Here is a 20777-nt window from a genome sequence, read left to right as displayed (position 1 = left end):
CAGCTAGGGCCCAGCGATCCGACCTATGCTAACAGCATATTCCTCCTCAGCACAGCCTGTCTGGGGCTAGAATTCTTTAGACTGCTGGCTAATGTTCCTAGTTTGAGGGAACAATTACCAAACTCCCAGATTATGGTTTATATTTATTTGGTATGATTTTTTTCTCTTTGTAAATATTCCATAGAAGTATCAGCTGACGTACTGGCTTGTTATTTAAAGAAGGGAACTTCCTCCTTTGCAATAGAAGACCTGTAAAACGGGAATAATTTGCAACTGAACAAAAACAGCCAAATCCTAAATCATTTTTAACGTGAATGCGGAACTAATTGTTTCAATAGAGTTTAATTTTATAAAAACATTTAAAAATGAAAACGCAAATAATTAATTAATTTTATTTCCCCAAGATTTGACTTAATTAGACAAGAAGTCTAGTTTTATCTTTGTGAATATCTTATAATAACATAATATTTGTGTGCCTACAATGTTCTAGGTATCATATAAAAATATTTTTTTAAACGTCTTTTCATTCCCAGAAACCGTAGCTTCAAAATGAAAACAGACAATAACAGAAGTAATTCTCTAGTTGGTATTTTTCTTTCTTTCCCAAGAGTTATTTCTGATTTAAAAAAAAAAAAATCAAGCAAATAAAGACATGGCAACAACGAAAACACATCCTTCCCTGAAAGTCCTTAATGTAAGTTTGGGAATAGATAGTTTGAGACCTGATTCACAATGTTCTATAATTCACGTAAAGGATGAAAAACCAAAATAACAATATTCATTTTTTTCTTTTAATAAACCTGCTCCCATAACAAAGCTGTAATTTTAAGATAAAAACGCGAAGGAATGGGTTGAGGGGTAAGCTGTCATCACGCTAACCACAGAGATGAGTAAAGTGGGGAAACTCACAGCCTGAACTACGACCTGCAGCACCCCTTTGGGCGGTTCCTGTCTAAAGCGCTTCCCCCCAGCTCCCCAAACCAGGGGCACTTGCTCCTTTCTGCATTCAGAGCTTCCGGTCAGAAGGTAATGCTGGGCCCCTTTTAAAAACGCCTGAACAAAAGACTCCATCAATTCACCCGTCCTTGATGAAATGCTCCTTATAGCCAATTAAAAGACTTTCTAGCCTCCTGTAACATAACATTTCCTAGGGTCTAGATTTCCTGGATTTCTAGATTCCCACAATTTCATAAGAAGATATGAAATTCTGACCATCAAATGCACTTTGATTATTAAAGCACAGACCTGTGGTCTTGGGGGCTACTAACAGTTCCGTGACAGGCAGTCGGGCTGAGCTTCACCTTCACTGAGCTGGGGTGTTGGAGGACCCCCCAGATGCGGACGTGATTTTAACTAGTTTTTTTTGTATGGTGAGCTTCTCTTGGTTCACAAATCTGGATGACTCACTAAGCTGCCAAATTCCTGAAGAATTAAGAATGGCATTTAAACTCAGAATAAAGCAACAGGGAAGAATACTTATATAAGTCACTGGAAGCCCACAGGAAGCAGAATACATGAACCCAGTGGTCTTTTTAAATCTTAAAGAACTGTCCTGAGCAAAATGGGTACAAGCCGGTCTGTGAAGGACCTGGACTAAGGAACGGGTTTGGTTCTATGCACAAAGGGAAGCCCCTCCAGGGCCGCATGGGGGGAGGGCTGGGAGGGGAGTGGGTGTCTCAGCTCATGTTCTTTCCCTCTGGTCTCGCTGAACCATGAGGTGGCCTCTTTCTCCTCAGAGCTCCCGAGGCCCAGTATAGCAGCAGCGCCGTACCCCTGCGTTCTCCTGATCAGCTCGTACCCTTCCTGCCCTGTTAGAACCTAAACGTACCGAAAGGAACAATCAGTTTATTTGTTTATGAATTTATTTTTCTGACCCTGGATACCACCAGCACAGTGTTTGGCTATCTGTGTGCCTAGGGAATACCAGGCACTGAATGAAGGCACCGAGGACACAGGTGAAATGCACGGCCTGCCTCTCGAGGAACCTGCAGTGTCGAGATGGCCTTGAAGGCCAACCGAGCACAAGGGGCTTTGATACGGGGCCCGGTGAGGACGCAAACCAGTGAGCACTCGCGGCGGAGGCAGAAGGCAAGGCTCTGCTGTACGGCACGCCGAGAGGGAACCGTGGGGGGGTGTAGAAGGATCAACGTACACAAAAGCGAGGAGGGAAGTATGGGGTGTCACGGTGCCTCTTAAGTTTGGAATTGCTGAAGCAGAAACTGGGAGAGGGTTGTTCAACAATTTTAAAGCCTAGCACACAAAGGATCACATACCGTAGCTAGAAATGTATGTTTGATTCTGTAGCATTGAGGAGGCCAAAGAAGAATCATGATATTAAGAGGGCATGGCCAGATTTACTTTAGAAAGATTACTCTGGTGCCAAGAGAGAAAACATACTCTGTGTGTGTGTGTGTGTGTGTGTGTGTGCGTGTGTGTGTGTGGAGGGCAGGGATCACAGCGATGCTAAATGCGGAAAGACCAGTTGGAGATTGTTGTTCCAGTCACAATTCAATGATGACGGACATTTTCATTCTGCCAATCAATCCTGCATTCGAATATTTGTTCAGTGCCTACTGTATATAAGGATTTCCACAAACATTTAAAAAATTAATTCCCATTTCAACTCTATAAAATAAGGACTATACCCTTTTCCCCCCCTACTATACCCATTTTGGATACGAAGAAACTGAGCCTCAGAGAGGCTGACACCACACAAAGACTTAACCTCGCAGAAATGAAATCACCTGCCCAAGGTCACACACACACCTTAAGTGGCTTTGGGTTTCAAACACAGTCTTGTACCAAAGCTTTTAATGCCACACCTGGGATATTTGTTGAAATGAGAGGCAATAAGCTTTACTGAAAAGTGGAACAGGTTAAAAATCAAGATGTCTAGATTTTAAACATTGCTTTATACCTCACGTGCTTTGTCACCTTGATGACTTCACTTAATTTCTATGAGTCTTACTTCTGTACCTATAAAATGTTCCCATACGTTCCTTCAAGGTTGAATTCTGTGATTCTGTGAATTTAATTATATATGTTTAAGAGAATGATCATTCTAGCAGGTTTCTTAGAGCAGGGTGGAATAGGAAGAGTAGAAAAGGGATAGAATTCATCCAGGAGTGAGAATGGTAGGGTTGGTAGGGGAAATTTAAACAGCATCAAATTTGGAAAACACCATGAAGAAAATATCCATATGCTTAAGATTGGGATCCTCAGAAGAGAAAAATCACATCTCAAATTAATTTCAAGGTTGTGGAAAAAGGTGACTATCTGGTGACTATTTGGCCAATGAAAGTGGTAAGGAGGGGTGCACTTGTTGAATAAGAAAGATTTGAGTGTGTTTTTTGGACATTTCAGTTTGAAATAACCAATTGGCAAAGATACCTAAATGGCCTTCCTTCTAGACAATGTACTGAGTAAATCAAAATAAATTACAAGGTCATAAAAATTTGGAGAAGAAAGTGTCAAAATGGAAACTGATGTGAAAATGAATTTCCTTAAGGAATAACATATATGGGTGAAGATCAGAGAATTCTGACTCTTGGGGAGATTTTTCTTTTCAAATAACATACAATAAATAGCATTAATATCAGAGCCTCTTGAGGTTGGGTTACCACGCCATGCTAACTGTGCAAATTTTTAGGTGAAATCTTCTATGCAGCAACATACCTCAGGGGAGATGTCTGTAACTCCAAATTGGGATAAACTCTGATGCAAAACATTGGTATTAAGTGAACGCAGCACTTCCTCAGATGGCAGGGCATCAGCAATTCCTCCTTTTCGGTTTATGGGAGACACGAAGAGTTCCACGCTGTTCTTCTTTCCCTAGTAAAATCAGGTTGTTTGTATAGGTTAATAGACATTTTCAACAACTTTGGGAATTTTTTTTTTTTACCTTCCTCTAGAAAATCAGAACCCTAGAGTCATAAAAGGAATCTTGGAGATTACACTTATTAGTTTATTCTTTGGTACACTTAATAATACCAGCCTAGAGCCTGAAGTCTTCAAATGGCCTTCCTTCAAGTAATTGACACCTCAAGATTTGTAACTGTATATTTCATTGGATGCTGGTTTATTTTCCATTGCATATTGTAATTAAAAAAAAAATTTTTCCTTCACTGTTTTTCTCCCCTATACCCTCTTCCAACTTTAGTCCCCTCTTCCCCCCGCCAATCACCACACCGTTGTTCCTGTCTATGAGTTCTTCCTTTTTTCCCCTTTGTTTTTCAATCCCTCCATGCCCCTTGCCTCCCCCCAACCCCCAGAGCTGTCAGCCTGCTCTCTGAGTCGGTCTCTATTTTACTTGTTTTGAAATATACTGTTCAGATTTTCCCTGAGTAATTGTGTTTAAAGAAGCATTGTAAAATCAAATGAATTAAATAAAACCTGATGCAATAGTACATTTATTAGACATTGCCACTCCATTTACTTTTCTTACAATTTGTATTAATGGAAGGCTGGAATCACTAAGGAAGGTGAAGCTACATGAGTTCTGAAGTCACTTCCCTGATTCTGTTCTTCACCTCAAATGTCACACTTTTAAAGTCTATCCTTGGGCTTGGCCGAGAGTGGCTCAGCGGTTGAGCGTCGACCTAGGATCCAGGAGATCGGGGTTCGATTCCCAGTCGGGGCACATGCCCGGGTTGCGGGCTCGATCAATGACTCTCTCATCATTGATGTTTCTATCTCTCTCTCTCCCTCTCCTGTCCTCTCTCTGAAATCAATAAAGATATATTTTTAAAAATAAATAACTAAAATAAAGTCTCTCCTTGGGTAGAAAGGCATGTGTTGTACAGTAACATACTTTCCTATTAGTATGACCTCATCAGCTGAAATGGAGACAGAGGATTTTTTTCCCTACCATAAATGGCAGACAGGACACATACATGTAAAAAATAAACACATCATGAAAATACTATTGCCACTGATAGATTCTCTTTACAAGTTACACCATGTACTTATGGAGGGAATTATTGCTAGTCTTTTCTTTTTGACATGGAGTTCTCTCATGCTAGAAAATTTTCTTTCAATGCAATTTATCAGAAGTTCAGCCAGGTATAAAATACTACTAGCAAGCCAGAAAAAACACATTTTCTGTCTTTGCAGGAAACAGCAGGCAATGACTGAGTATAGCACAATACTGATGTCAAACATGTTTATAATAATTTAAATAGTTTATGACCTAATAACAACAATACAACCTAATAGGAACAGAGCACTTGTTTTTTGCTTAAAATCTGTTATCTCATTTAGTGCTCAAAACCCCTCCAGGACATGGGTGTTCTAGTTTTCTCCATTTTGCAAATGAAGAAACATAAGTAGCTTGCCTGAGGTCATACAGCTGGGACAAGGCCAAGCTGGAAATGAGCTACGCTTCTGTCTGCCTCCAAAGTGCACGCTCTTCATCACCTGCTCTGCTGCCTCGGTATCATCATAACTCTACCCATTATAATAACTTGGAAACAGAGGTGTACAGGGGAGACTAACATTCTCCAGGGACATGTGCATCCCTGCCTGGGTGTGGCAAATCCCTTTTCTTATCCCTGCAAAGAGCTACTATGCTAAAGAAAGAAAGAAAGAAAATCTAAATATATAAAAAAATCTAGGTCTAGCGATAAGACACCTATAATACCTAAATCTTCTCATTTAACCAAGGTATACTTTGGATATAAAACCCATTTCCCTCTTTCAGGGTATTAGGAAATTCTGTATTTCCTCTTCTGTGGTACTGAGTTTAAAATTTAGCTTTTTAACGCTTATTTAGTTCCAGAAAATAGTTGATTTAGAGGATAAAGTCATTATGGGGAAGAAAACAACTCATCCCTCCACACACATAACAATGAAAAGAAACAAAAACCCTAGATCAAAATAAAAAGCCAGTTCTTCTCCAGGGCTGGAAATGAGGGTGTTGATTCAGAAGGTCGCTGAGCCTGAGCAGGAGAGGCAGGACTGAAGGCAAGGAGAAAGCACTGCCCTTGCCGAGTTCCCACTGCAGTGGAAATTAAGAACAATTTTAAAACTGTAAAATGATTCCAAAGTCCCTTTTCACAGGAACCTTAGGTAATTAGCTTTTCGCAAAGGGAAAGTCATCTGCTTTGAATCCGCCTTTCTCTGCCTTTGCTCACGCCCGCCTTCAAGTGCAGATGGGAGCAAGTAGTTGGGTGACATCAAGGTTCCCAAACGCTGAGAAAAGCAGGGAAGAAAGGATGTGGGTGATTGATTGAAAGATGGGTCTAAAGTGGGCTCTATACAAAAAATCCTTCGGGTTTGCCTCATCCCCACCCCATATACCTAACCCAAGTTTTCTCTACGCTTTTCAGAACCATCTACTCTTGCATTCCACTTGGACTGCCCTCAAGGTTGTTTTTTCTTTATTTATTAATCGAAATACTCTGTGCATTAAGTATCCTTCACCCTACAACTATCCCTGAAAGAGTTTTCATAGACACCGTCTGGAGACAGTGCTTTAACTAATGCAGAAGGTTTCACTTTTCAGAAGAATATTTTGGGTGTAGTGTCAGGTTGGTGAGAGGCCCCTCTATTCATACCTACGAGAGTACTATCCTTGAACTATGAGAGGATTGATAAACTTTTTCTGTAAAGGGCCAGAGAGCAAGTATTTTAATCTTCGATTTAGCCAAACAATCTGTTAGAATGATTCAACTCTGTCACTGTAGCATGAAGTAGCCATAGACAGTATGTAAACAAATGACTGGGGCTTATTGCAATAAAAGTTCCTTTACAAAAACTGCTGGTATGCCAGGTTTGGCTCAGGGGCAAAGCCCTACAGCATGGGTGTTTTTAATTATTGTTCTTTATTATTGAGACCTCCAATGAAGATCAAAGCTTGTGTCTGGGAATGTGGAATGGAGGCATCTTACAATGAGGCGATTGATGTGCACTTGCTGGGGTAAGAGTCCTAAAGCTGACGCCACCCCCTGGCGGAATATTCGAAGCAAGGTGATGTTCAACTTGTTGATGTCCATTTGCAGTGTCTGGAAAAAAAAGAAAAGAAATCCAAGTTATAGTTAAGTGTTTAGTTCAAGATATTTAGCTCCTGACCACAACAATTTCTGTGACTTTGATAAATTTACACTTGTGTGCTTTGTTGCATTTTTAATAGAGAGAAATTATAGGGATATTTTATCTGAAAGTGTAAACGGTGTTAGTTAAAAAGATGGTGCATTGTATAATAATGCAATTTGGATAGTTATATTGATTAATAAGATATATGAATGATTAATTCATAAAGGATGTCACTGAAATGGGTGTTGGTTCATTTAGCTTTATCTCAAGTCCAGATGACAGAATGGAGTATTTGGCCAAGTATATTTCAGTGATCCAAGCTGAAGGACAGCTTTAATTCGTGTTCACACACAGCCACAGACAGGAGGGTGCTGTGTGAGTTCCACACCACTGGACTTGGCAGCTTCTCTACACAGTGATCCGACGTCAACTCAGGGCAAAGAATGAGATGCAATGATGCATTTCCAGACTCTGGTAACAAAACCAACGGTTCTGATGATTTGGCCTAAGGTAAACAATTCTCATTCAACTGTTTGGGTAAGCACTCTTAACTTTCAAGTTGTCTTGGAAAAAGACAGCTAAATGTTTAAAAACTCCTCAAGTACAAATCAAGTTATGAAATTAATAATATAGCTTTAATTTAAGTCATGAGTGCCATTATTACATTTAAACCATCAATTAGTTAGCTACTTTCAAAAATGCATCATGATCATTTGAGATAGTGCTTAAGATGGGTAAACCCAAACTTTATGCATTTCATACATATATATTTGATAATAATATTTTATTTTTACCCCCTCACCAGTTTCTTCCATCTTCTACCCCTCATTTCTGCCAACCACCAATCTATTCTCTGTATCTATGAGCTTTTTTTCTTTTTAAAGATTTCACATAAAAGAGAGATCCTTTGGTATTTGTCTTGTCTTTCTCCATCTGACTTATTTCATCTAGCATAATGAATGCCTTTGCTGTCCATCCACATTGGAGCAAATGGCAAATGGCAAGATTTCATTCTTTTGGGGGCTGAATATTATTCCATTACACACACACACACACGCACACACACACACATACACACACACATACACATAACAATTTCTTTATGTCTTTATCCATTGATGGACACTGAGACTGTTTCTATATCTTGGCTATTATAAGCAATGCTGCAATGAAATGGGGGTGCATATATTTTTTCAAATTAGTTTTTTCATTTTCTTCAGATAAATACCCAGAGGTGGAATAGCTGGATCATATGGTAGTTCTATTTTTAATTTTTTGAGGAACCTCCATACTGTTTTCCACAGGGGCTCTCCCAATTTCCTTTCCCACTAACAGTGCTCAAGGGTTCCCTTTTCTTCACATTCTGACACCTGCTATTTCTTGCCCTTTGATAACAGCCATTCTAACAGGTGTGAGGTGATCTCTCATTGTGGTTTTGATTTGCATTTCCATGATGATTAATAATGTTGAGCATTTTTTCATGTACCTGTTGGTCATCTTTGGAAAAATGTCTATTTATATCTTCTGCCCATTTTTAAATTGGATTTTTTTCTTTTACTGAGTTGTATGAGTTCTTCGAATTTTGGATATTAACCTCTTATCAGATGATTTGCAGATAGTTTCTCCCATTCAGTAGGCTGCCTTTTTATCTTGTTAATGGTTTTCTTCACTGTACAAAACTTTTAGGTTTGATGTAGTCCCACTTGTTTGTTTTTGTTTTTGTTTTGCTTTAACTTCTGGTGTCAGAGTCAAAAAATCATCCCTAAGGCCTATCCAAGGAGTTGACTGCATAAGCGTTCTTCTAGGGGTCTTATGCTTTCAGGTCTTATGTTCTAGTCTTTAATCATTTTCAGTTAATTTTTGTGTATGGTGTAAGATAGTGGTCCAACTTCATTCTTTTGTATGTGGCTGTGCAGTTTTCCCAACACTGTTTACTGAAGAGAATGTCCTTTCCTCAATGTATATTCTTGGCTCCTTTGCCATAAATTATCTGTGGATTTATTTCTGGGCTCTCTATTCTTTTCCATTGATCTGTGTGTATGTTTTTATGCCAGTATCATATTGTTTTAATTACTATAGCTTTGTAACAGAATTTGAAATCAGGGAGTATGATTCTTCCAGCTTTGCTCTTCTTTATCGACATTGCTTTGGCTGTTCGGGGTCTTCTGTGGTTCCATGTAATATTTTTGGATTGTTTTTTCTGTGGAAAATGCCACTGGAATTTTGATAAAGACTGCATGGTATCTGTAGGTTGCTTTAGGAAGTATGGACATTTAAATAATATTCATTTTTCCAATCCATGAGCACAAAACATCTTTCCATTTTCGTGTGTGTTTCTTCTTAAATTTCTTTACTTACTGTCTTATAGTTTTCAGTATCTAAGTCTTTCACCTCTTTGGTTAATTTTATTCCTTCATATTTTATTCTTTTTGATGAAATTGTAAATGGGATTGTTTTCTTAATTTTACTTTCTGGTAGTTCATTATTAGTGTGTGGAAATGCACATATTTTTTTGTACTGATTTTGTATCCTTCAACATTACTGAATTAATTTACTAGTTTTAACAGTTTCTGATGGAGTCTTTAGGGTTTTCTAGATATATCATTTGCAAATAGTGAGTTTTACTTCCTTTCCAATTTAGATGCCTTTTTTTTCCCCCTTGCCTAATTGACCTGACTTGGACTTCCACTACTAAAAATGAAAGTGGTGAGTGTGAGCATCCTAACCTTGTTTCTAATCTTGGAAGAGCTTTCAGCTTTTTGCCACTGAATATAATGTTAGCTGTGGACTTGTCATATATGATCTTTATTATGCTGAGGTATGTTCCCTCTATACCCTCTTTGTTAAGTATTTATCATAAATAGATGTTGAATTTTGTCAAATGCTTTTTCTACATTTATTGATATGATCGTATGATTTTCATCCTTAATTTTGTTAATGTGGTATATAACATTGACTGATTTGCAGATGTTGAGCCATCTTTGCAATTCTGTAATAAATCCCACTTGATCACGGTATAACATCCTTTTATTTAAATCCTCACTTGAGGATATGTTTCTATTGATTTTTAGAGAAAGAGGAAAGGAGAGAAAGTGAGAGAGAGAGAAACATTGATCAGTTGCCTCCCATATGCACCCCAAGCAGGGATTAAACCCGCAACCCAGATATCTGCCCTGATGGGGAATTGAACCCGCAAGCTTTTGGTGTATGGGATGATGCTTCAGCCAACTGAGCAACTGGTATAACAGTTGGTATAACATCCTTTCAATGTATTGTTGAATTCAGTTTGCTAATATTTTGTTGAAGATTTTTGCACCTATGTTCATTAGGAATATTGACCTACACTTTTCTTATAACATCCTTACCTAGTTTTGGTATCAGGGTAATGCTGGCCTTGTAAAGCGAGTTTGGGAGAGTTCCCTACTCTTCTATTTTTTGGAAGAGTTTCAGAAAAATTGGTATTACCTCTTTTTTTGAATGTTTGGTAGAGTTCACCAGTGAAGCCATCTGATCCTGGACTTTGTTTGTTAGGAGGTTTTTGATTATTGATTCAATCTCCTTACTATTAATCAGTCTGGTCAGATTTTCTATTTCTTCATGATTCAGTCTTGGTAAATTGTATATTTCCAGAAATTTATTAATTTCTTATAGGTTGTACAATTTATTGACATATAATTGTTCATAGTGGTCTCTTGTGATCCTTTGTATTTTTGTGGTGTCAGTTGTAATAGCTCCTCGTTCATTTTTTATTTTTTAAAAATATAGTTTTTTATTGATTTTAGAGAGAGGAAGGAAGAGGGAGAGAGAGATAGAAACATCAATGAGAGAGAGTCATTGATTGGCTGCCCCCTGCACCCCCCTATTGGGGATGGAGCCTGCAACCTGGTCGTGTGCCCTGACCGGGAATTGATCTGTGACCTCCTGGTTCATGGGTTAATGCTTAACCACTGAGCAACACTGGCCAGGCTATTTTTGATTTTTTAATAATGAATTTATAAATCTTTATGCATTTCTTTATATTTTTAATGTTTAAGTAACAAACTGGACCACAGTAGGTGATCAATAACTGTTGGATGGCTGCTATTTCATCTATTCTATAAAATGAGGCACATTTCCATGTATATACTTCTCCAATGAAGAGATTGGCTCACAAGTATAAACTACTCTAGTGTATAAACACTTACACTAGAGGGCCTTCTCCTAGTTCGATGTAAAAGGAGAATGATACTGTTTCAATATTTTATAGCCTTATTAGGAAACAATACATTTTCTATCCATAAAGTTAGTATAAAATAAATGACTGGAAACTGGACCTAATGCTCAATGTTATAGGAATCAGAGGGAGCTGGGGGAGTCAAAAGAGGGTTAGTGGTTACTCATAGGAATGGTGGACCCAGCCAACGCCCCAGAATGCCTTATTCCTTAGGATCTTCTCATGCTTTCATGGGGGAAGGGGCCATAAGGCTTGGTCATGTTAGAGAGCTGGACCTGGACTCCTTGAAAAAATCTGAGATCCAGCAAAGGGCACAACCATTCAAAAACTCTACATAATAGACCAACTATAAGGTACAGCTTGCTTCTAGGGAGAGGGAAAAAGAATTATGTTGGGATTAGGTAGAAAAATTACTTTAAAAGCTACACCATCAGTAATACTTTTCTAAAATTAAATAAATACTATCTAATGATAGGCAATTGTTTGCTATATTATTCTCTGTACTTTTGTACTTTTCTATAGTCTAAAAATGTTCTCAATATCTAACAACATAATTTAATACAGAAAATAAGATGAACTCAACCCTGAAGGAAAAGTAGGATTTGGAAATGCAGTGATGAGAAAAACATTACATTTTAAGCATGCTTTATGTATCCACCTGGAAAAGCCAAGAAATTAGAAAAACTCAGTCCACCTGGTGGCTCTGAGAAACAGAAGCTCCTTTTATCCAACAGCTGACTTTCAGCTCTGGGAGGCTGTGGAAGCTGCCAATAGACAGACACTGTAGTGGAGATTGTTCACTCCCCTTCCTTCGCAAGGCAAAGATGGGATCCTTAGTTGCCACACACCCTGACGAGGAACCACGGACCTCTGGTCCCCAGCAGTGTTTGTAAGACGGGGTGAGCAGGCGGGCACTGTCCTGGATCCCCACGGGCAAAATTCGGAGCCAATGGTCTGTGCTGGGAACTGAGAGTCAAGGGGGTTGTGTACACATTCGAGAACTCAATTCCCAGAGCCATGATCATCTTGAGGCTTGTAACTGTGGAAACAGCATCCAACTCTAAGTTCCTCTGAGTGAATGGCAAATGGAAGTGAAATGGGAACTCAAGATGAAAATTTACAAATAAAGGCAATTGTCCAAAAAGGTAAAAGCTGTGCATTTGAAACAGAAATTTAGACTACCTAATGAATGTGAATAAGTGAGGTGAAATAATTAGTTTAAAACAGCAGTCATCTGGTTTACTGCATCAAAACATTTGAATAATTTGCCTCAGTTCTCTGCCTGTGAGAAGCTCGATTGGTTCCACAGTACATGCATTTCTGACTACACCCAATAAAACAGTGATGGTAAAATATAGTACAAATAGAAAAATATATGTTTGAGGGCCTAATAAGTGCCAGACATTATACATGAGTGCAGTTTTAAAAAACAACAAAAGATTCTAGACAAGGAGAATTTTATTTCAGAGAAAATGAAAATCTATGATTTGCTGTAGTTAGAGGACATGTGCTTCTAGCTAGGTGCTGGAAACGCAAGGCTCTCCTCATCCTGTGATGCGAAGTTGTAACAACTGGGATAGAACATACAGTTCCATGGCAGTAACAACAGTGTTACTGCTTTCAAGTTACCAAACAACAATGAAAGGTATATAGTCTGAATATTCAACCCATTCGGTTATTTCTATCATTTAACACCCAAATGATTAAATTTTTTAATTTCAAAAGAGATTAAAATGCTCTTTCTCAATGCAAATGCTAAGCCACTTAACAGTCGTAAGTAATGTAAATAGTTACTAACCGAGAACAATTAGTGTTTTTATTGATATTACAAATATAAGAACAAACAGAAAAAAAGTTAAACAACATAATAAAAATTTCAAAGATTTAAAATTCCATCTATATTTAAATTTATTGGGCCTCGGCCTTGTTAAGAGGTTTCTGAGTCAGTTTCTTTCCCTCACTGCTGCTTTCCCCAACAAAGGAAATGCCACTTTGCAATAAGACTTTCTTTGGTCACCAGACTGTCCACTAAAAAAGTTGAAGCCTATGAGTCTTAGAAATAAATCAATCTGATGCGACTAATTAAAATGTAGCACTTGAGTTTAGGTACCAGCATCATGTTTAAATTCTAAATATGTGATTGGCTTTTAGCTATTTCTTTTGAAAGAATGGCTGAATTATTTTTGCCTGGGAATGGGGCAAGTTTCTGAGTGTTAGCTCCCTCTTATTAGGCAGCCTGGACTGTCATCTGGTCATCCCCAGTAAGAGTCAGGCCACATCCAGTGGCTCCATTAGGGGCAGGGAGGCCAAATGGCCACCTGTCTTCCTAAAGAGATGGCTCCAAAGCCCCTGAGAGAAGTCCAGTCTCAATTCCCAAGAGAGAAAAAATAACTCAGATTCCTTGAGGGCCAAAACCTGTCAGGAGGAATCCACCCGCTTCTTGTTATCTTTATTGTGGTCTCTTTGCTACCTGGAATCTCTAATTCCATTCTTGGTAAGGAGCCTCCTCTTTTTGGCCAGCAGTGAGATTGGCAAGTGACTTCCAGGAATAAAAGCAAAAGTTTCTCTGTTTATGTCTTTGAAACTTGTAGAAGACCCTGACCTATGGGAGGCATTTATACCATCACTCTGGCCCTTCTCATCATTCTCTGCATTGTCCTCTGCTATTACTTACAAAGGAATGATTTTTATTCCATATTTCACATCCCTGCCTTCTCCAGAGTCTTACACCTGCTTGCCTTGACCTGGAAGTTCCACTCATACTGCAAGCCCGGTATCACCCAAACTGAACTTACATTTCCCTCTCCTCATCCACAATGAAACTCACTTCTAATTCCTGTATTTTATATAATAGCATGAAATACCATATTTGAAAGTCATGTTCCCTTGACTTTTTCCTTATTCTTCACCCCACCATCCTGACATCCAATTAATTATCAAGTTCTGCCTGTTCTACGTCCTCAATATCTCTCGAATGTTGAATCCATCTTCTCTTTGCTTATATTTTCACCAGCTTAGTTCAGGCCACCATCATGTTTGTCTGGACAATGGTCCCTAAGTCATTCCCCAAATGGACACCATCATGATCTGCGCAAAATGCTGGCCAGTCAAGCCACAGTCCTGCTTCAAATACTTCGAGGGACCTCATTTTCCAACAAAAGATGCTACCTACCTCCCAGCCCCTTCCACCGTGAACACTGTGCTCCGGGTGTGCCCAAGGCGTGCTAAACATGCCACATCTTCTCACATTGTGTCAGTGTCCCTGGAGGCCTCGGGCTCGGCACTCTTCCTTCTTTGAGACTCAGCTCAAAGACCACTTGTCAGCCTTCCCTGTCCACTCCCCCCATTCCTGTGCTTGCATCTTTCAGCTCTCCAACAGCACTCTCAGTTAAATTTTTGCTTAAATTTTTGTAATAAAAACTTCATACTTATTTCAAAAAGATTAAAGTAGAGAAAGAGACATAGTAAAAGTAAAAGTATACTTGTCCTCTCCTAACCCTTCATTCCAGTCCCCAGATACAGCACAGCTATTTCTTGTGCATCCTTCCAAATATTTCCTATGTATATATTGTATACAAATAATATGCACATATTATACATCATGCATATTACTATTAAATACAATAGGATTAAACTGTACATACTGTTCCACAACTTGCTTTTTCCACTTACTAGTATATCTGGGATATACTTCTATATTTATAATATGTACTATTGTCAAATATCATGTTTTGATTCTCATCTAATGATTCCTTACTCTTAATAGGTTAGCTTATCCCATTCACTATGATTATTTTAAGTGATATAAATGCGTCGTATTACTTTACTTGATGTTACCTTTTTTTGTTTGTGTTTTTACTTCTTTACTTTTCTGTCTTTTGCTACATGGTCTTTTGTTCTTGTTGCTCTACAATTTTGTCTTCCAGTGTCTATATTTATAATATTAAGGATTACATGATAATACATATAAACCTTTATTTCTTAATTAATAAACTTTAGAAAGTATTTATTAACTTTCTGCTATGAAAAATGAGAAAATGTACATCTTTTCCCACCAATTATCCTCATCACCTCCTGGATTTAATAATTATATTATTATTTTTATATTGTTATGTTTTATGACATTTACATTATATTCTAACAGAACTCTGTCTAATTTTTGTCTCCTCCTGGAAACTCAGCCTGTTTATATCCAGGTGGAGCCATATAATATCTCTCACCAATTAATGTAAATGAAAGTAAAATGACATTTTCAGTTGAGGCTGTAAAGGAGGGTGCCTTGTCTACTCCCTCAATCCCTCTTCTCTCTGTCTACAGGCTGGATGGTGCTAAGACTCTACTGAAAATGATCAGGGCAACACAAAGGAAGATGCCTGGGATCTCAAATCACTGCGAAAAGCAGAGGTCTTGCCCAACACTCTTCACTAAAAAGTGACATGAGTTAAAAATAAATTTTTATTATATTAGGTCGCTAAGACATTGAAATTGTGTTAGCATTATTTATACTGATGAATGTATTCTGTAATTATAATTTCTAAAGTTCAGTAGTGTTAGTTGTATGTTCAAGTGGATTCAATGCTCATGATCAGTCTTTTTTTTTTTTGAATGATGTCACCTTTACTGAATTCTTTATTTTGACACATCTCTTATTTAGCTGGATTTCATTAACAAATAGTATTTTTCAAGTATGGCTCATGAGTGCTATATTTCCTTAGGTGTTTGAGAATGTATTTAAGGTGCCTTTCACAATAAATAGCATCTTAGCTGGATATTGAATTCTTGATTCAATCTTTATTTTCATTTTTCGCCTTTGAATTCTGCTGCTATTATTCCGATGCCTTCTGGCACTGAAAGTTGCTATGAAAAATACCCTGGCCTGAGGTTAGTCTGCCTTGCAGATAACTTGCTTTTTTTTTTTTTTTTTTTTTGCCTGTAATCTCATTGAAATCTGTATCTTTAAAGTGAAACTTCACGAGGACATATCTTGGGGTTGATAGTTTCTGCAACGTGATAATGCCCTTAAAGTCTATAGATCCAGACTTTTTATTTAAGAAATATTTTCTCCTATTATACATTTGAATTATTTTTTTCTAAATATTTGTGATTCGTCTTCAAGGACACCAATTATGTAATTGTATATCCTTTGTCTATCTCTCTAAACACTTTATTTTATGTACTTATTTTCTCTTACTGTTTGCATATCTATTCAATTGAAATGTTCTCAGGCCTGCTTTTTGTCCTTATACATTTTCAGCAGAATCTGTTCTATTTCCTTTGTTTCTAATGTGCTTTTGATTTCTGTAGTGTGTGTTTCATTATTATTTTCACTTCTCTCTGGGTTCTGCCAGCTTACTCTTTGTGATGCCCTAGACAAGCTATGCTGTCTCTTAACTGTTTCAGACAAAAAGTGACATAAAACTTCTGTTTGTAGTTTCTTCAGTGTCTGTATTAATTTATAAACCTATTTTTTATTACAAAGAGTTCAGCCTTTCTTACTCTCTTAAAATCCTCCAATGACTTTCTATCACATTTAAAGGCAAATTCAATTACATAGGCCCACAAGCCCTGCTTTATCTGGCTCCTGTTACTTCTGAGCCTCACCTAATATCCGGCCTTCAAGCTGCTCTCTCCTTCGTCCAGTTCCTAATTCAAGCCAGGCTCGCTTTTACCCCGTGGCCTTGGCATTCACCTGCCGCTGCCTGGAAGGCTGTTCAACATCACTTCGTGGTGGCTCCTTCTGGCCCTTCAGCTCTCAGTTAAATGCCACCTCCTCAGAGAGGCCTTCCCAGCTGGGCCATTCCCTGTCACATCACCCTGCTTTATTTTCCTCATAGTATTTATTACTATATGACAGTTATTTATTGTTTGCTGTATATCTCCCTTTACTAAAATGTGGGTCCCACTAATGTGGGACCTTGTTGGTCTGGTTCTCTGCTGTAGCCCCCGGACCTGGAACAGTGCCTGGCATCCAGGAGGTGTTTAATAAAGTTTGTGAAATGAAGGAATGCGTGAATCGCTATACCCAGCCTTGTGTAGTTGCTAAGTGGGAGAACATGAATGAGTTCCATGGGAGACATAGAAAAACCAGGGCTCTGCTCTTGAGGTGGTTATTAAGTGGTTCACTTGAAAGGCCTAACCGTTCAGAAAACACATAGAATCGATTTAACACAATTAATGTTAGATTTGTAATTAAGATGTCTCTGATACTTTGACTACTACACCATTCAGGGGAGGAAAACAACAGTTTATTTTATCTTAGGAATCTGCTTTTCATTGGTGAAAGCACTGTAAGTCTTCTGGGTAGTGTGCTATATTGATTGTCAATTGAACTCAAACTTGATCAGTATTAATATCTATTTCCTGTAGCTAATTTGAGAGTTAAAAAATTCATCTTTATAATTATAAAAATTAAATATGCTCATGATAGATTTAGTATATACACATAATTAGATAAAAGAAATAGCCCGGCCGGGCGTGGCTCAGCGGTTGAGCGTCGACCTGGGATCCAGGCGATCCGGGTTCGATTCTCGGTCAGGGCACATGCCCGGGTTGCGGGCTCGATCAATGACTCTCTCATCATTGATGTTTCTATCTGTCTCTCCCTCTCCTTTCCTCTCTCTGAAATCAATAAAGATGTATTTAAAAAAAAAAAGAAAAAGAAATAACTATTATTCATAATAGTTTATCCTAGCACCCTGAGATAACATTGTGGTGTTTATAGTGTTAGTTATTTTCTGATACATAGGTGATATATATATGTATATATTAAATGTACACATATATATCGTACAGATAATCATACATTCCAATGTGATGCTATAATTATCATATCTCTATGGTTCTTCTCTTTCCATGATGTTAGGAGAAAACACTTTATTCCTTTATTCTGTGTGGTGGCAGCTCCAATGCAGAAATATTCCTGATTCCTCCCGTCCTCGGTCTCCCCAGGAGAGGAGAAATGACTTGGACAACTGGTGCTTTTGGAATGACAAACTAGGGCATGAATAACTCTGTGTTTTCTTCTGGGGGGTCTGCCTGCTTGTATAAAACATATCTGTCTATGCAAAAGTAGGTTGTAAAGGCTCTGTCCTCGCATGGGAGGTCACTGTTGACCCCATTCCTGTGACTAGTGGGTACATCTACTTAAGATGGAGATGCAATCATAAGAGTAGTTTTTAATGCTCCTAGGTCACATCTCCAGCAGCTATATCAGCAACAAAGCTGACATCTTTATCTCCACAGGTCTGCTTCCTCTGTTTCCCAGGCAGGGAGGAGCAGGCTATTTCTTGGCCTGCTCAAATACCAACACAGGGCACCACAAAGTCAGACATTATACTCCGCTCATTTCCCCTCAAGAGGCAAAAAGCTTAAAACTTTTCTTCTTAGTTGGCCTTGATTTAAGCATGGCTATCTACAGAGGTAGAAGGGTCCGAGGAGAATCAAGGTATGTGGTGGTATGGAAATCAAGAGTAGAGTTTTCAAAAAAGGGATCCCAACACTGTCAGATGGTGCAGAAGGTTAAGAAAAATGTGTACCAAGAAAGGGCCACTGGATTTGTTGATGAGAAATAATTGATGGCCTTCAAGTAGTGATTCTCAAAATGTGGCTCTCAGTCCATTGGGAAAGCAATGAGTCCTCAAAACTCACTTGAAAGTGCAAGTTCATGGGGTAGCAACACGGGTGCATGATACATAATTTCATGACTTGCTTTTATCACCCAGGGTCATTTAACGAGTTTGTAAAGGGCTAGTACAATTGATATTCATAAACTAAAATAAGCCTGTCGCTAGTGTACATTGAGGCTTTTAGGGAGTTAAAAAGTGAGTGTGTGATGCAGTAACAGGCAGAACACCAAGACTAATTTTTACTGCAAACGAAAGAAGAAAGGATGGTAAATAGAGAGAAAAATCTTTTTCCCCAGGTGGTAAGGACTTTGACCTTTACGCCACAGCAGTGGCATGCCAGATGCCCTAATCTTTCTTCTTAAGCTCCCTTCACCATCATGAGCTACCTCTTTTGACACATGAAATGACAATACTAGAATTTTGGTCAGAATAATGTTCTGAGACATTTTTAAACAATTGCAACACAAACTTCATGAATCTTTCATATCCTTGCTCTTTTGTAGGTAAGGGCTGCTAAACAATTGATCAGCCAATCAATTAAAACAATTCATAAGGGTGCTGAATGGATATTGGTAGTGATTAAGAAAAGGGATTTAAATTTCTTCTTTGGAAAGGTAAGACCTTGTGGACAGGGGAGACAAATATTCAGGAGCTTCTTGAATTAGGAGCTCACACATTTAAAAGCTTTTGCCAACTCTGTTTTCTAAGTGCTAGGGACACTGAACACCACATAAAATAATTGTGTTTGTGAGTTTGGCAGTTGCAAGTAGGTGAGCAAATACCAAATAGGAAAACTTTGCCACACTATAACGTCATAGTTAAGAGCATGGGTTAGGGAGTAAGAAAGACTTGGATTTATTCCTGGCCTAAGTGCACTTGGTCAAATGATTAACTCTCTCTGAGCTTCAGTTTCTTCATTTGTCAAATGGGGATGATAACTGCATCCCTTTCATAGTGCTTTTGAGGATCACATGACTTATTAGACATAAAAACAACTAAAACTGGCATGTAAAAAGTGCTCCATAAACTTTACTTATAGATATGAATTTACTATATATCGATGTTAAAAGCAATTAATTACATGACCTGCTTCTCTGTATATTCAGTACCAAGGGAACTTGAGTAGCAACTTTGTTGATTAAATGAAGGCCCTTTACTTATTGGCTGGAACAGTAATAATATCAAGACACTAAGGAGTGGCCTGATTGAGTGTCCAGTGTTTACATGTACTGATTGTTCTACCGGTCAAGGAGTCTCAGCCAAAGTTCAATCAGGAAATCTAGGTCAGTGAAAAACACAATGGTTAAAACAATTTGGTTTTGCTAAAGTGGTAGAAGTTTTGGAAAGAAAATACATTTGAGGTTTAAGATCAAAATGGCACATTTTAAGCATGCTCTTTGATTTCAGAATCTCTGTGGCCATTTACTCCTACCAGCCCTTTCAAACCACACTGGGTGAACCCAAATTGCAAATACTACAGAAGACTCTTTAGACAGTGAATTAAATTTATATCCATCATCTTTCACTTCTTTCCCCTCTACGACTACAAATTAAATATTAAGATTGAAACGGTTAAATTTAGTGAGTTAGAATAGATCCTACTCATTTAAAAAGCTTGCTATAACCTAGTTTTCTTCATTTCATTAATTTCTCATCTCTATTTTTAATGTTACCTCTTAATTAGTGTTCCCTTTCATATCCCCTAATAATATTTTTTGTAAAACATCTTTTATTTTGTCTTTTAAGACTCCTAATATTTAGCAATTAAATAAAGAACTTTCATACACTGTTCTGAAAATTTTAATTCTATATGATTTGGACTAAACCCCCATCCTTAGGATCTATTTTTAAAAATCATGAAATGGTGAAGGTTTTGACTTTTCTTAGTACCAATTCACTGGAGGAGA

At 38.1% G+C, this 20777-nt stretch overlaps 1 protein-coding gene across 2 annotated transcripts in view; it reads right to left on the bottom strand.

Annotated features, from left to right (window-relative positions):
• The window catches only part of PTPRR (protein tyrosine phosphatase receptor type R), a 223209-nt gene that overhangs the window by 99416 nt on the left and 103016 nt on the right, over positions 1–20777 (bottom strand). Inside the window, exons 3-4 of one of the 2 annotated variants that reach the window (XM_081128448.1) lie at positions 6888–7001; positions 3676–3831 (exon numbers count right to left, since the gene is read on the bottom strand). In XM_081128448.1, the coding sequence (XP_080984574.1) occupies positions 3676–3831; positions 6888–7001 (270 nt within the window). The remainder of the gene's footprint in view (positions 1–3675; positions 3832–6887; positions 7002–20777) is intronic. The other variant, XM_081128449.1, reaches the window with a different exon arrangement.

The sequence above is a fragment of the Miniopterus schreibersii genome, assembly GCF_964146895.1.
Source record: "Miniopterus schreibersii genome assembly, chromosome: 2".
Taxonomy (NCBI): domain Eukaryota; kingdom Metazoa; phylum Chordata; class Mammalia; order Chiroptera; family Miniopteridae; genus Miniopterus; species Miniopterus schreibersii.
Note: the sequence above shows the minus strand (reverse complement) of the source record. Positions and strands in the feature narration are given on the sequence as shown.